Source organism: Odocoileus virginianus, chromosome 18 (genome assembly GCF_023699985.2).
Source record: "Odocoileus virginianus isolate 20LAN1187 ecotype Illinois chromosome 18, Ovbor_1.2, whole genome shotgun sequence".
Classification (NCBI taxonomy): domain Eukaryota; kingdom Metazoa; phylum Chordata; class Mammalia; order Artiodactyla; family Cervidae; genus Odocoileus; species Odocoileus virginianus.
This window is the reverse complement of record NC_069691.1, coordinates 5,412,960-5,430,082: the sequence shown is the minus strand read 5'-3', so window position 1 is coordinate 5,430,082 and position 17,123 is coordinate 5,412,960. Positions and strand designations below refer to the sequence as shown.

Below are 17,123 nucleotides of genomic sequence, written 5' to 3'. Positions count from 1 at the left end.
TCACCATTATTAATCATCTATATTATAGTTGACACAATTGGCATAAAAACGATAATGTATTATTTCTAAGTGGTACAATGACAGGTTTTTATTTTCTTCTTTGTACCTTGCCCTATTTTCCAAGTCAGAGATGTAGGATACTCTCATGAATAAAAAAATCTTTTCTGAGAAAACATCTGGAAGCCCTTGGCCCAGTGCCTGGCACATGGACGTTCTTCCAAATGCTTGCTGGAATGGTACCCACTGGCTGCCCTCGCCAGCTAATGTCAAATGAGTAATTCACATCCAAGACTGCCGCAAGCTGCCTGCCCATCCCTTACTGTGGGTCTCCTTAGGGCAGAGCCTCTCCCACATCCTGGTCCATTACCACCAGTAGATTCTTCCCCAGCGCCCCCTGCTGGAATAATTTCACCTTAGTCAGACCAGTGACCACCTTGCCACATGCTGATGTCCCCTATTCAATAAATACTGGCTGATTGACTGAATCTAGTATGATAATTTGAAGAATGAAGACATTTGATAAAGTCAGCAGCTTATTGTTCTACATATAGTAAGTATTCCAGTTTTCAAAGAATGATTTCTAACTCTTAATTATGCATCTCCACTTCCATCAAACATTGTGTACGTTCTCAAGGCTTCTACTATCATCATGGTAGGTTTTCCAAGCCTTACAAGACTCACACAATTCACGATGAGTAATGGATAAGTTTAAAAAAAAAAAAAAAACAACTTTTTAAGGGCTCAATTTTGGTTTAGACCTATTATAATAGTCAACTTCAAAAGTTAGTTTTGGAAACAGAGACTAATGAAATAGCAACTTCACCACAGTACGTCTTACGTTTTATTGCCATTTTGCTTTTAATCCAAAGCTAAAAATACAGCATTATGAGAGAATATGCATATACTCTAATAGTTGATAGCTCTCTAGATAAACACTGACAGCTCTATTGTAAAGATTATTATTCTAGATTAGCCGTGTTCAAAGTGTGGTCTCCAGACTAGCAGCCTCAGGAACAACTAGAACTTGCCATAAATGCAGATTCTCAGGTCCTGCCCTGACCTAGTGAATCAAAAACTCTGAGACTGGGGCCAGAGAAGCCAAGCCAAAGAAGCCTTGGCTATCTGGAGAGTAAGTTTGCTGGGTCAGAAAACGCGCCTCACACAAGCTTCATTTTGCTCAGGGAAGCCTGAAACTGTGGTGATTTGATGATTTCACTGCCAAAGGAAGAGTAAAGGGAAGACATTCTTGAGAAACAAACAAGCCATGATCTAGCAGTGGAAAGTATGAAATATCCTTCCTCATGCTCAAGCTGATGGCAGAGGCAACAGTCCCTTGATGGAATTAAACAGCATGCTGAAATTAGGAATTTGATCCTGTCTGATTTGCTGGAAAACTTTTGGGAATGTCACCACCTCATTGTGCCATTAGCAAAAGTGCAATTTTTAAAATCTCTGTATGAATGCTTTGGAGCCAGCTGCTACTTACCAGTCATGAAATCTTCAAAGATGGAAAAATCTCTCAGGACTTCCCTGGTGATCCAGTGGCTAAGACTCCATGCTTCCAATGCAGGAGTCATGCATCTGATCCCTGGCCAGGGAAGTTCCACATGCCATGCAGCCAAGAAAAAAAGAAAGCCCCATCTCTCAGACCACTGTAAGGATTTTTTTTATAACACAGTTCCCTATCAGCTGTCAAATAACAGAAACTTTAAAAATGTTAATTATCATACTGATGAAATATTTTGTTAATATGAAATAAGTAGTACTAGAAACATCTGGTAATGAAAAAGGTATTACAAAACCAATCTTACTAGGCCTTCAATTATTATCCAGCAAACTTGAGTGCCATAGAAGAAAACATGACAGAAACCTACATTCAAGGTTAAAGACTGAGTGATAGAAAAAAAAAAGATTAAATAAATATTAAATAAAACCTATTTAAAAGAATAGGGAAAACAATCATTTGCTTAAATTCAGTCATAAATCCTGGTGGCTCAGACAGTAAAGAATCTGCCTGCAATGTGGGAGACCTGGGTTTGATCCCTCGGTCGGGAAGATCCCCTGGAGAAGGAAATGGCTACTCACTCCAGTATTCTCGCCTGGAGAATATCATGGACAGAGGAGCCTGGTGGGCTACAGTCCATGCGGTTGCAAGGAGTCAGACATGACTGAGCGACTAACACTTTCACTTTCATACGCCAATATACACCAGAGAAATGTGCAAGTTGTAAACATTTCAAGTGAAATGAAATTTGGAGAGCTGTGAAAAATCACAGGCCACTCTATGAAACTCAGAAGAATAAGCCTGAATTTGGTTCTGTCTTCCATGAGGTCGGGAGGACACAACTTCCCTGAACCTTGGTTACTTCTACAGGGATAATGATAATCATCTCTTGATATTTTTATATGCAAACCTGCCTTGCACGGCTCTCTAGATGGATGTGAATCTGTTGAACCCTAACTTCTAATCCATTTTTCAAAGCAAGAGGTACATAAACATTTGGCTTACCCAGGTTTCAACAATCACATGATTCCAGTTTCCTGGGGAAAAGGGATGGGGCCTCCTAACATTACGGTTGAGGAGGAAATCTCCCACTCATAGATGGTACTCTGGTCATGCCTCACACACCAGATTCTGACCTTCAAGACCCTGAGATGTAGGCATGACTATTTTATCATTCCCATTTTGTGAGTGGAGAAACAACCAACAGGGCAGTCCCCCAAGATTCCAAACCTTGAGCAGAGGGATGAGAACACCTCTTCTGGGACCAGACTAGAGTCTCAACCAAGAGCAAATAGAAGTGGTTTCATCAGACTGAAGATAATTGATGAGCTGATAAAAGATCTAGACCCTCAGAAAATCCCATGAGAGAAAGAATATTGGGAGCTTGGGAAACCATAAAGCATGAAGAGAGAAAATGCACCAACAGAAAATGGGACTATTTCCTTAACCCAGAATCGCTCCAAATATACTCTCCCTTCTCCATGGGTACCCGCTGCCCAGGAAGAGGCCACAACCCCCAGACTCCCCTGTGTCTAGGTCTCCACCAATGAACCGGTGATGGAAATGACAGAGAAACTCCAAGTCACCTGCCTGGAGCACACCCTTCCCCTGGACTCCCACTCTTTCCCTCTGGGAAGGAGGACTCCAGTCCCCCTGGAGGCTGGGACTAGAGACCACGGGAGTAACTGTGGATGCCCAGAGCTACACCACTGGCCTGGGTCTCTGGGTCATACATGGGTAAGACATAAACCCTTCGTGGTCTCGGAGCCCACTGTATTGTTAGGTTCTGTTATAGCAACTTAACCTCTACTTAACTATTACAGAAAACAGGGAAGGTGAGGCAGGAAGGAGAGAGACCAGCAAAGTGAACAGCATGTTACGAACCCATCAGAGTCTGTAGTACAGAAACCTACTTCATTATGCAGGGAAGGGATGAGAGAGAAATCAGCTTCAGTAATTAGGCCTTTGCCATCCACTTAATGAGAAGAGAGAATATTTAACAAACTGTACATAAACATTATTTTGGCAAAAAGTAAACAAAATAATGTTGTTAAGTGTATGAAAACAAGATGGTCTGATAACAAATAAAAAATATTGAGACAAACTGCCAACAACTTGCTGGATCATAAGAAAACAAGGGCATTATAAAATTCCTTAGGTGTTATTTTTAAACAGCCACAAAACCTGGCTTGAAGTTATTAACCATTATTTTTGAAAATACAGCAGTCAATAATAGGTATATAAAGAACGAGCCATGCGGCCTTTTCAGGAGGAATCATGCATGGCAACTTATTAAAAGCCCAGGGTTACAGGTTCCATCTAATCAAATTAGTAGAAGCTTGTCCACAAAGATAAATACCAGACTAATGACAGGCAGCAAGGGCTGCAGCTGTAGGGAAAGCCTTAATGAGAAAGATGGAGCAAAGTGCTGGGTGTGGTTGGCTTAAGTCAATTAATATAATAGATCAAATAAGTATTAATGAGATAAAACCAGCAGGCACCCCACCTTTCTTCTACAGGTTAATGAACTCCACAGTTTTGTGGATATCACCAGTCTTAGCACTAAACCCAAGTCACCTCCATTTCTTGAAATGTAAAGCCTGTAAAGGGAGACTATAGATTTGAAAATGCCAGGCTTTGCTAGAAAAAAAAAGAGTATTCTGTCTCCCAGTGAATCACCAAGAAAAAATAAAGCTTTAACTTACAACCTCGAATCACAAGAGTATCCAAACAAAAGAATGAATCTTGGCTTAAGTCTTGTTATGTCAGCTTCCCAAATAAAATCATCATTAATAAACCTTTGGTTACTTATTGTTCTTCCTCTTGACTTCCTGATTAACTCAGAAGAGGTAATTAGGTCCTAGAGCACCAGGAGTCTGTGACCAAATATATTTATAAAATGAGAAGTGCATTTTAAAAGTTCCTCTACAAATTTCTGAACTTTGCTTATAGAACCCACACCGATGATTAAAAACAATAAAGAAGAAGAAGAAGGAAAACCACTTATTGGTACTAAAGCCTTTACTGTAATAAACCAAATATATTTACAATTTATACAAATGTTTAACCTTCAACAAAAATACAAAAAAAAAAAACATTTCACAAGATGCAAAACCAGGAAACAAGTTCATTGGAGACACCACTGATCTACCAAGGACAGACAGGAGGGGAGCCACAAGGAACAGAAAGGTAATCTTGGCAGACCTCACAGAAAGAAAAGGATGAACTCTGCCTGGGCCGGCAGGCTCCGCTCCTGGAGCCCGCAACCCTCACCCCTCTGTCCACGCTGCCTCGGTGCTCCGTTCGGTCTAGGTAGACCGGTGACCTTCTCTCGATGCGCTCTTTGCCTCCTCTTTGTAGATGCAAAGTAGTTTCGTGTCAAGGTTTGGAAACAGGTTTTCGTGTTTTTAAAGTTACGACTTTTCTATTTCTACAAATTCAAAACATTTTGGCCCAATTCAACTATAAACATTAAACCACATAATGTTTTCAGTAGATGACTTCATAGACTGTAGCCTTCTTGTCCCCTGAGCCAGTGACAATGTATTTGTCATCCACAGAGATGTCACAGCTGAGCACAGATGAGGACTCTTTGGACTGGAAGAGAAAACAATGGACGTGTGTTTGGTGTGGAACAGAGATGCTCCAGGCCCTGTCCCTCCAAGGCACCTTCACTTCCAGCATCATCAGGAACACTGTAGTCCAACTGCTGCCATTCTAGGTGAGGATCACTGACTTACCTGGAATATGCTAGCTCCATAGGGGGTCCTCCAAGCATTGAGGAGGTTATCTTTTCCAGTACTCACAAACCATTTACCTAGAATTAGCAAAAGAACAGGTAATAAGATCAAAATTCCTGGTATATATTAGCTACTTGAACGTAATCAAACTCAGAGCATTGTTTAATTATGAACTATCACGCCCAAGGGTGTGACAGAAGTGGAGAGGGCAGGTTTTAAACATGGGCTCCAGTGTGAACCATCTGTGACCTTGGATTTAATCAAAGCGGAGCAGAGACCATGTCAGTCCCATTGGCCACTGGATGTATGACAGGTAGCTTCACACCCAGCACACAGTGGGTCCTCTGTCAATCAATGAAGTTGTTTTCTGTTAGTCTCCTTATGATAAATGGGACTAGAAAGGATTGAATGAGGAATCTAAGTTAAATGGCAGACAGGATATATGGCACATAGAATGTGGTCAGTAATGTGAAAGCTACTAATCCACCCCTCATCTCATGCATAAGTACTGGATTCCCCATGAGCCTCTCTCCTCACTTTCCTCACTGCAGAGTGTAATGGTCTGGGCGCCCCTAAGTGCTCCCTTCTCTGATCATGGGCTCCTCATCCTGGTCAGTCCACAATGACCTCCTCTGCTCCTGCCCCATTCTCCTACAAATCCCCACCCATCCCCCTCAGAGGGGTGCCTAACTGCCCTCCACCCACACTTCTGACTCTCTTCACTAAAAACAAACATGCGTCAAAACCATGTATTAGGCAATTTTATCGCCTGCTGACTTTTCTCAAATTAGGGAAACAGACCGAAACAGGCATCACTATGCTCTGAGGGACAATTTTAAGACAATAGAATGATTGCATCCAGCTGCTCAGAGAACAACATTTTTTCCAGCTATGATCTCCACTGTATTTTTTAGAAGTATTTTCCATTTCGGCCACCGGCGTCCTCTGGTTTCCTCTCAGCTGAACTCACCACAATAAGCGAATTTTAGGGACAGCACACAGCTCTCGTGGAGATGCAGCTGGTACTTGTCAGGTTTGTTCACGTGGAGGACTTCCACGTTGCTGCTCTCCATGCCCACGGCCAGCCACTCCCCAGTCGGGCAATACCCAAGGGAGAATATCTACAAGAAGCAGAGAGGGTCACTGAGTGCTTTGCCCGTAGACCCGGGAAGTGAACAGACAACAGAGGGGAAAACCAGCAAGGACAGGAGGACGTAATAAATACGGCAGAGGCTGTGGGAAAGCCTACGGGACAAGCAGCCCAACCCAGACAAGGCAAGCGTCAAAGACCTTTAAGGAACAACTTGGGAAGGAAAAACAACACTTGTTCCACCGGTGATACAAACAAGAAATGTATCCTCAGAACTAATACAGGTATTCATGTGTGTTGTCTAAAAGGGTTGTCTTTTACAGTTGGTGGTGGTGGTTTACTCACTAAGTCATAACCAACTCTTGCGAACCCATGGACTATAGCCCTCCAGGTTTCTCTATTCACGGGATTTTTCAGGGAAGAATACTGGAGTGGGTTGCCATTTCCTCCTCCAGGGGATCTTAACGACCCAGGGATCGAACTCCACATCTCCTGTGTTGCAAGTGGATTCTTGAAAGCCTGTCTTTTATAGATACCAACTGAAATACTGACCCAGGGATCGAACTCCACATCTCCTGTGTTGCAAGTGGATTCTTGAAAGCCTGTCTTTTATAGATACCAACTGAAATACTTATGGATGAAGTGATACAATGTCTGGGATTTACTTTAACATAATCCAGTGTTTGGGGGCAGGGATGACAGATGAGAAGGGTTATGTGTTAGGAACTGAAGCTGGGTGATGGGCATATGGAGCTTATCATATAATTCTCTGTGCTCTCATATATGCTTGAATATTCTCTGTTCTCACATATATTTGAAATTTTTCATAAGAAGTTTTTTTATAAAAAAAGGCAGACCGAAAATAGAATCCTAACCATAATGGAAAGAGGGCTGGAAGGGAACAGGGAAGACTATAAAGAACTCAACAAAATTTTGACAGGGACATGAAATTTAGTTGAATGTATAGTTGCTTTCCATTTCTGTCCTATTTTTCTGAGTTGAATTATTTTTATTACCAAAAAAAAAGTAAGTAAATAAGTCATGACAAAATAAAACAATTCCACCATCAGAAAACACTAAACATGGCATGCACTGTCTTTCCCCAAAGAGGCCTAGAGTTAGACACTTGATTTCTAAATAATTTCCACAATGCACAAAGTTGCCATTTTCCTATCATTTCAAAACTTCATAAATCTAGTCAGTCATGAGTCCAATTTCTAAGGGATGACTAATAAAACAGGCATCCACTGAGGTACCACTGTATTTTTTAAGCTCCCTGATGAAAGTGAAATGAATTAACTTGTAGATCTGTTGTGATTTTTCTCTACTCCTTGTGACATCCCTGCATATTTTTCAAGGTCTATTTATATGAGAATCAAATCATCTCTCACCCCTACATCAGAGGGTGAGAAGATGGACAGACAACACATCAGACCCTGTACATTCTTCACGGCACAAATTCCTGCAATGAATTCACCGATGAACAGAACAACTAAGAAGTCTTACGCTACAGCATGTTAAAAGCCAGTCTAAGTGTTTCAGGGTGATCTGGGGGGTATGTGTGTGTGCGTGTGTGTATCCCAAACGAAAGTCTGGTCTGCCTGTCTAGCTTCTGCCCTCCTGGGGGTGCGGTGGGGTGGGGCGCCACACACGGAGCGCGGTGGGTCCCCGGCAGGGCCGGGCGCGGGTGGGGCGCCACGCACGGAGCGCGGTGGGTCCCCGGCAGGGCCGGGCGCGGGTGGGGCGCCACGCACGGAGCGCGGTGGGTCCCCGGCAGGGCCGGGCGCGGGTGGGGCGCCACGCACGGAGCGCGGTGGGTCCCCGGCAGGGCCGGGCGCGGGTGGGGCACCACGCACGGAGCGCGGTGGGTCCCCGGCAGGGCCGGGCGCGGGTGGGGCGCCACGCACGGAGCGCGGTGGGTCCCCGGCAGGGCCGGGCGCGGGTGGGGCACCACGCACGGAGCGCGGTGGGTCCCGGCAGGGCCGGGCGCCACACGCGGAGCGCGGAGGGTCCCCGGCAGGGCCGGGCGCCACACGCGGAGCGCGGTGGGTCCCCGGCAGGCCCGGGCGCGGGTGGGGCGCCACGCGCGGAGCGCGGTGGGTCCCCGGCAGGGCCGGGCGCGGGTGGGGCGCCACGCACGGAGCGCGGTGGGTCCCCGGCAGGGCCGGGCGCCACACGCGGAGCGCGGAGGGTCCCCGGCAGGGCCGGGCGCGGGTGGGGCGCCACGCACGGAGCGCGGTGGGTCCCCGGCAGGCCCGGGCGCGCACCTGGGAGGTGAAGTCGTGCTGCTGCAGCTGCCGCCCCTCGCGCAGGTCCCAGGACCGGACCGTGTTGTCCAAGCCGCCTGTCCAGAGTTTGGTGCCATCGTTCGAAATGTCAATACAGCTGGCCCCGTCCGTGTGGCCCTGGAATTGCCTGATAAAACAAACCAGATTGAATAATGATTTCCTGCCAGAGCTCAAGGTAAACACTGTTGTGTTGTTAGTTTTGGACTCGCCGGGCGTGTGTCATCTCCTCGGTGTCTGCTGATGTGCAAGATCAAACCAACCTTCTTCCCTTGAGGAGGAGAGGAAACGGCACCTGCAGATTTTCTTTTCCTTTTTTCGTGATCCAAGTGCTGAAGAAATGGAATGCTGTTTTAGGTCACCACACAGGAGAAGTTAAATACGCTCCAAGAGCTATTCTTACAAATCTGTCTGGAAGGTGAAATTCCTCCCAGGTCTGAAAAAGTGTTTAAGTGTGAAAAGAAGGGGGAAAAAAAAAAAGACAAACACACAGAATCCCAAGTGTATTCCTTATAGAAAGAGGCAGGCCTCACCTCTAACCACAAGGGCCTGTATCACCACATCATGGACTCAGGGCCCGGGGGCACATCCATTTCCATGAGTGAGTAACACAGAGATGCCCTTCGTGCCAGCAAAGCATGAGCTCATGTATTGACTCAACCTCGCGTTCTCTATTAGAAAAAGCCCCGCGTTAGGAAATCTGGACTCCAGGAGACAAAGGGGCATGCCAGCCTCCTGACTCAGACGCACGGGGCAGAGAGAGCGGACTGCTGACTGACCCCTGGGCATGGTCCTGCCTGGAGTCCCAGCACAAGGCCTTTGTTCTCTTAAAGGGGAATCTCGGGCCTCAGTCAATAACTACCGCCAAAGACCCAGAGAACACACTTGTGTGTGCCAAGGATAGGACAGGGCGGAGGGAGAGGGGTGGACTGGGACTTTGGGGTTAGTAGATACAAACTATTACATTTAGAATGAATACACAACAAGGTCACACTCCGCAGCACAGGGACCTTCATCCAATCTCCTGAGATAAACCATGATGGAAAAGAACATAAAAAAGAAGGTATATATGTACCTAACAGTCATTCTGCAGAAATTAGCACAACATTGTAAATCAACTATACTTAAAAAAATAAATAAATAACACAATGAATCACCACTAAGAATGACCAACCAACATGGGTTTGCTGAGCACAAATGCTCTGCCAGACCTCAGGTGGGGCTTGCTCAAGGGAGGGTGATGTACCCCCCCACAGGGCTGATGGTGTGGGGGGTCGTGGGCCTGGTTTTGCAGACCAAGGGGGAGCAGGCAGGGGAGTGACTGGAATAGGTGAGAGGCGCTCCAAGGCTTGATCAGGATGGCAAGCCAGGCAGACTCCATGAGAGAACTGTTTGGGAACTCAACTCTCAGAGCAGTTTCCACTGCCTCTCGTTCCTGTTACCTTATTATTCCCACAGAGCTTCACACTTTAAAGCTGAGCTTGGAATGTAAAGGGCATGGAGGACAGGATGTGAGCTCCACTGCTGCCCTGAATTCTGAGACAAGATACAAAGCATTACTTCAGAAGTCTCTCTTCTGAAAACTACTCAGAACTTCCACCACGGTCTTCTCCCCCATGCACCCCAACTCTGTCCCTCAAAGTCCCAGCCTGCATCCAAGGTGTCCCCGCTGGTCCCCCAGGCCTACAGCAGTCCTACCCCACCTTTCCAAAGTGCTGCTTTTCCATCTTCAAAAAGCTTGTGAAACCCAAGGACCTCCTTTTCATTTCAGCCTCTGAATTCTTCTTACCTCTGGAACTCATGAAATACCCGGACTCCTTGAGAAGAACTGTTTCTCTGGGGACCTAGACACGTAGTGGGTGCTCATTTCTCCATCCCTCCATCCATCTATCTCAGCGCTGCACTAAGGCTCCTAGAAAGCAGCTTTGAGGGCTGTTCAGAACGTGCTGGGTCACAGAGATACACAGATATTCAACAGACTCTGCACTGCCCTGTCACACAGTGGCCACTAGCCGCGTGTGGCCAGTCCAGACGGAGAGACGTGTGAGGCGCAACCCCGTCATATCCAACAGGTGCTTACTCCCCGGGGGTTGGCACGGAGTGGGGGCTCCGAGCACACGAGAGGGCAGGGTGCCTGAACTGCTTTGCAGCTCCTCCATGATACCATCAGGATGAAACAGGGCGCAAGTGACAGGGGTTAAAGAGAGGAATACTTGAAAAGCACTTCAAATGAATATTTTGAAAGTGTATTTATTAAGTTAAACAAAAAAAAAGCAGAAAACAAAGAAAAAAATAGCCAACAATCACTAGGCTAGAAGTTTGAAGTGGCTGCTGGCTCTGGCTCCAGTTGTTCACTTTGCTCATTCTGAGCTGCCCAGAGAGTGACCAAAAAAAATAAAATAACTGCAGACTTTCACCCACATGCAAGGACAGAGCCTGGTGTGGTAAGACTTGGTAGATTTCTACAGAAAAGGATGAAGAGTGAGCCGCTCTAATGAGTTCCATGCTCTCCTCCTTCCCTCCAGCCCTTGGCCTGGAAGCATGGAAGGAGTTCTGCTAAGTAACCTATGAGTCTAAAAACACACCACACGCAGTGTTTCTAAGTGAAGATGAACTGTGACAAGAAAGGGCAAAACACAGGCCCATTCCACCTTAGATGTTTAATCAGTGCTTCCTTTATTTATTCATTCATTTATTTTGGGGGTGAGTGGGGGGTTACTCCCTAGCTGTGGTGCATGGGCTTCTCACTGCGGTGCCTCCTCTTATTGCGGAACACAGGCTCAGGAGTTGGGGCACATGGGCTTAATAGTTGTCCCGTGGCATGTGGGATCTTCCCAGACCAGGGATCGAACCCATGTCCCCTGCAGTGGCAGTCAGATTCTTAACCACTGGACCGCCAGGGAAGTCCAGTGCTTTCTTTTCAAAAGGCTTTTCTCTAACATCCCTGACATGAGCATCAACTTGGCCAGAGGGAGGGAGCTGGCCAGAGCCAAGGAGGGGACACAAAGGTGGCAGATTCCAGGCAGCTAGGCTTGTTCCTGGGGGATATGACCCCTGGACAGGGCTTATTTAGTTATTGAGAAACACTGCTACTTTAAAACCATTCTGTGGCTTAAATTCATGGAATCTCTTCTAATGTTCTTTTGTTGATTTTCTGCTATCCTGTATCAGTTGGTTCCTGTTTGCACATATGAGGTTCCAGGCAAAGCCAAAAACATCTAGCGTTGAGGACCTTTTGTACCTCCATCTAATCCATGGTATTCTGCCCCTTGGCAAAGGCCAGGGATGTTTTTTAAACAAATCTGGCATGAAGAACAGGAACATCAGGGAGTTAAATATAAAGTCTGGGCGACACCCAAGCATGGCAGCAAGAGTGTAAGCCCCTGAGGGCGGCGACACGGTCTTGACACCCAATTCCAAGCCTGGCCTCTGTGGGCTGAGAACCTGGGGGCAGGCAGAGAAGCAGGAGAAATGGGGGGAGGGGGAACCCCAGCTGAGGACACCACCCCCGCTCACCTCACCAGCGTCTGGTTGTGCAGGTCCCACACGGCGATGTTGCCGTCGCTGCAGCAGGAGAAGCAGACCTTGGAGTCGGGGCTGATGGCCAGGGCGTAGCAGGCGGGGGCCGAGGACGTCAGCTCTGCCTTGATGCGCGGGGTGGGAGCCGCCAGGTCCCAGATGGACAGGGTACTGGCTTCCCCTCCCACTATGAGAGTGCAGCCGTCAGGGAGCAATTTGCAGGAACGGATGTAGTTATCCCTGTTCTGTGAAATAAACATAATTCAATTGTCATAATGCATGACCAAGCAGTAACAATGCCGTGTTCTCTAACGGCTATCTTGGTTGTTGACTTAAAATGTGGTATTTCACGGATACTAGCAAAGCAAGCATTCTATAGTAAAGATCCGGTTCTGATGGTCACTGGCTCCTTCGGAGTGGTAAACAAAGCAATCTCCCAGGACCGCTCAGCGCATGTGAAGGCTTACGGGTAACTCCCACTGCTGCCGAGCCAAAGCGGAGGCCGTCAGTACATGTACGGCGGGTGTACACGTACTTCTCTATGGAAAAAACCACTTTTCAAAGCTGGTTTAGAAATCTTTGACCTCATTACCCTGTTATTTACTATTTGGAAAGTGCAGACTTGCTGCCTGGGTTTTGGTTTTCATTACTCTTAAGTCTCTCTGCCTAAGGCTTGTACCGTGTCTTCATTAGCCAGATGGATCCGTGTCTGGGAATTTAACGCAGCTGCTTTCTCCAGTTGTAACCTGGCTGCTGTCATATTTAAGCCTCTCAATCCAGAAGCCAAAGAAATTAACAAAAGAAGGCATCTATCCATCAAAACCAACACATTAGAAAGGAAGGTGAATTCTATAATGATCCCCCCGCCCCCGCCACCGCCAACAAAGAAGTAACCACATCCCCAGCAGAAACAGTCGAAGTCTTTACTGTGCTTTAACCATGGCCTATTGTTCAAAGAGTGGAGAAACTGTAACCAGTGTGATTTCAAAAAAATGAGTGTTACAAAACTCTCCTAAGACCATAGAATGTTAAGCTGTGTTTAAGTATGTTTCCTCATGTTTAAGTTTCATTAATAGATATGTGTTTAAGTTATTTGATTTAAAAAATAAATCAAGACTATCCCAAAGAGCCTTTTCATCTCAAAACCACAGTCTGCCTCCTTCTCGGAAACACCCTCTCCAGAACCCTTGCTGTGTGCCAGGCAGGCTGTGGGTCAAGGACCACAAGGCAGCCTATAGTCTGCTCAAGGCCAATGGTCCGTGGTCCGTGAAGGGGTACTGTACATGGGTACTGTGTAAGGGACATGTCCCAACATGTTCTATGATCCCTAAAACTGCAACATGGTATTCTCGTACTGTGGGAGTGGGGGTGGGGACGAGGCATAGGTGCTTGAAGGGAGCACTCCCTCCCACCCCACCACCCCCATTCTGCTGACGGCAGCCCTGATTTCGTGCAGTGTGATCTATTAACTCTTTCCTGAAGTTAAGGTCATAAAACTCAGCCAGATCTCCCTGAAAACACAGCCCCTGTTCAGAATGGTTCTATGTCACGTTATCAAATGTTTACTCTTCAATATTTATCCAAAGGCTGCAGGGAAATTAAAAGTGGAGTGGAGTACAGGGCTCAGAGTCCAGGCCTAGCTGCGCTCCATCCATTAAACAGGACACCCCCTTCTGAACACACATTCAAACAAGAACAGCTTCTGTAAACTACCGTTGAAATATTTTTTTAAGAGAAATCCATCAACTCTGGGATTTAACCACTGAAATAGCAACAAATGAAACCTTCACGCTGAGGGGAGAGGGTGGGGAGAGCTAAATGGCTAACACAGGAAACAGAATGGGCTTCCATTTCCTCATAATGGGAATAAAACCCAGGCCCCGACAGCGATTTCCTTATTGAGTCTCCAGGGGGAAATTACCCTGGTGCACCGGCTCCTTCTCACTCACCAGACAGTCGAGCTGAGAGACGGGGCTCTTGTTGCCGGGGTGGCTGATGTCCCAGACCTTCACGCAGCCCTTCCCGCCCGTGTACACGTGTCGCGTGGGGTTGCTGATCGTCACTGCACACACCACCTCCCCATGGCTCAGGGTGTTGATCTGGCGAGCGTGTCGGGGGATGCCGGGGCCGATGAGGGCATCTGGGGGGAAGGGGACGGGCTGCATCTGACCGTCTGCAGTAACGTGGAAGGAGTATGCACTTTTGGAGATGGGATGATTAGGGAGAAGACCATGAGAGAAGACAGAAAAAATATTTATCATAGAGCAATTAATCATTACCACGGTACACTTCTATGAGAAAGACAAAAGAAAGATTCTTGCTCTGCTTTCCTTTTGAAAGCAATAGAAGTTGAAGTGTTTATTGATGGAACAAATGAAATAAATAATAGCCAAAGTCTAGGGTATAAAAAAAATATTGAATAATATTTAAAAATTTTATAAAGATCTTTAAATTGTGCTGCTTTATTTCATAAAAAGAATTCCTTCTAAAAAACACTAAATGTACTTCCAAATTACCATAAAATTCCTCCTTCTATGTACCTAGTATAATTGTATGATTTCTTAGTACAATTTAAAATGATTGTTTTTGATGCTTAAGATGAAGCCCTTACGAGCTCATAATAATTACACATGGTACAGTATATTTCAAAATCAACAGACAAAAACATCTTTCTAAATGTACCAGTTTAATGTCTGGACTTAAAACTCTCTTCTGCATAATTGACATAAAATAATAAAAGAGAATGTCTTTAATTAAATGATTCTGTGATAAAGACTTCAAGTTTCCTCCTCAACTATCTCCCTGTCTACTCTGGCCACAAAGCCCAGTTCTATCAACGGTAGCAAAGCTCCCAGTAAAAGATGACTCCTCTCAGCTTTGCTCTGGCCAGGTATGCCCATGTTCTGTCTGATGAGATGCAGGCGGAAGCTGCTGGGTAGCCCTTAGTTCATAACCTAAAAGAAATGGAATCTGGGGGATATGGAAACTGTCTGTACTTTCCATACAATTTTGCTGTTAGCCTAAAATTGCTCTGAAAAATAAGTTTATTAATTAAAAAAAAAAGAAAAAGAATTTAAAAAGAGAGAAGGGAGTGTGCCTTCTCTCTTCTTTCCCTCTTTTCTTCTAACTGAACTATGAGCATGATGACTGGAGCTTCCGTAGCCTTTTTGGGTCACAACATGACTTTGAAGATGGAAATCAATTGCTGAGGGGCAGAAAACAAAATGATAGGATGCACAAACCCCGGATACACTATGGGGCTGTGATACCTGCCCTGGGCTGGCAGCCAGTATCTTTTATGGGAGAGAGAAATAAACTATGTTATTTTGGCTATTATTTTCTCCCCTGTTAAATACAGACAAACCTAATCCCAGTGTACACTTGTTTCCAAACCCAAATCTTAAAGCATATTTTTTCTTTAACAATCTAATTACTTAAACTCCAAGCACTAACATATTACAGATACTATAAAATCTCTACAAAGAAAAGACCCTGTAGGGGATGGAAGAAATAGGAGTGATATTTCCCATCCACATCTGAACTAGGCACTTTGAAGACCACTGCTTTCACCTTCTTCTTATTCAAAGCATCACTTGGTAATCCAGAAGTGTAACATAAAACCTCTATAAGTCTGCATGCATAAACAACAAACGAAGTATGTAGGGTTTTCTCCTTCCCATAAACCTCTAGGGTAAGTCTGGGCTCCTTCTGGAACTTATCATTGGCACCTTGAAGTTCCTTAACAGATTCTAAAGACCATGGGTATTAAATATATAACTTAAATTTTCATTTTAATGCTAACTCAAAGTTTGAAAAATAACTAAGCATGCACAAAACTGAAAACTGATACAAGATATCAGGTTTTTACCTGCTTGCACATAAAACCCACATAACTTCTTAGCTTGAAAATAAAATATCTGACTCCTTAGACTCTAAGAATCTTAGAGTACGAAAAGGCAAAAGGAATCTTAGATATGTTATCTCCTGGCAAACTGTTCCAATAACTAATATTAAATGGCTATTTGGCCCAAATCCTTAACATTACCCTTAATTTGAATGACAGGATACACATGATGGGAACCATGCAGAATGTCATAGGAAATAAATATGCAAATGAAACAATTAGAGATCAAGGCACTTACGTCACTAAACCACTAAATCTGTATTTTTTAATTGAAGTATAATTGATGTACAGCATTATATAAGTTACAGACATATAACATATTGATTCACAACTTTTAAAGGTTATACTCCATTTATAGTTATTGTAAAATATTGGCTATATTCCCTGTGTTGTACAATATATCCTCATAGCTTATTTTACACGTAATAGTTTGTGTCTCTTAATTCCCTACCCTTTGTCCCTCCCCCCCTTTCCTCTCCCCACTGATAACCACTGGTTTGTTCTCTACATCAGTTAGTCTGTTTCTTTTTTGTTATTAAATCTTCTATTTTTTAGCCCACAGTATCCTTTGGTGTTCTTAGTCCTTATCAAGTCCACATGATGTTTCAATACATGCACATTAGAATTAATTGAACCTATGCCATTTATTACAGGGTATTTGGAGTTGGAATCAAAAAGCATTGTATTATTGCCCTTGAAGATAAGACCACAAGAACTGGGGTTGAAGTCTATCCACATTCCAAGTTATGTGACCCAGATACCAGGCACCACAATCTAGGTCTGAGGATAACAAATGAACGGTGGTCAACATGGGGAGAACACTTGCTTTTTCGGGCTTTCCATAATTTCTAAGGAGTTACGGCAGATGTGAGGGTTAGCTTTTCTGTTTGCCATAAATCAAGGTGGGCACTTCCAGGTAGGCAGTTTCTATCAGGTGCCATTGTAGCAATTCTGGATTTTTAGGGGAAGAAATTTTATCTGCTTCCCCTCGAACTCTGCTTATTATAGAGTTAAATGTTCCAGATTAAAACGGATGCATGAAGTACAGACGGAGAGCTGTATGCTTGTCTTTGGAAGATAC

At 44.9% G+C, this 17,123-nt stretch overlaps 1 protein-coding gene across 5 annotated transcripts in view; it reads right to left on the bottom strand.

Moving 5' to 3' along the window:
* Nucleotides 1-4,507: 4,507 nt before the first annotated feature.
* LOC110122594 (TLE family member 1, transcriptional corepressor) overlaps nucleotides 4,508-17,123 on the bottom strand; it is a 93,016-nt gene continuing 80,400 nt past the window's right edge. For all 5 annotated transcript variants that reach the window (XM_070480309.1, XM_070480308.1, XM_020870102.2 and 2 more), the window contains 6 exons: nucleotides 14,088-14,337; nucleotides 12,136-12,383; nucleotides 8,602-8,749; nucleotides 6,215-6,365; nucleotides 5,245-5,321; nucleotides 4,508-5,101 (listed from right to left, as the gene is read on the bottom strand). In XM_070480309.1, coding sequence (XP_070336410.1) covers nucleotides 4,994-5,101; nucleotides 5,245-5,321; nucleotides 6,215-6,365; nucleotides 8,602-8,749; nucleotides 12,136-12,383; nucleotides 14,088-14,337 — 982 coding nt within the window. In that variant the 3' untranslated portion in view covers nucleotides 4,508-4,993. The remainder of the gene's footprint in view (nucleotides 5,102-5,244; nucleotides 5,322-6,214; nucleotides 6,366-8,601; nucleotides 8,750-12,135; nucleotides 12,384-14,087; nucleotides 14,338-17,123) is intronic.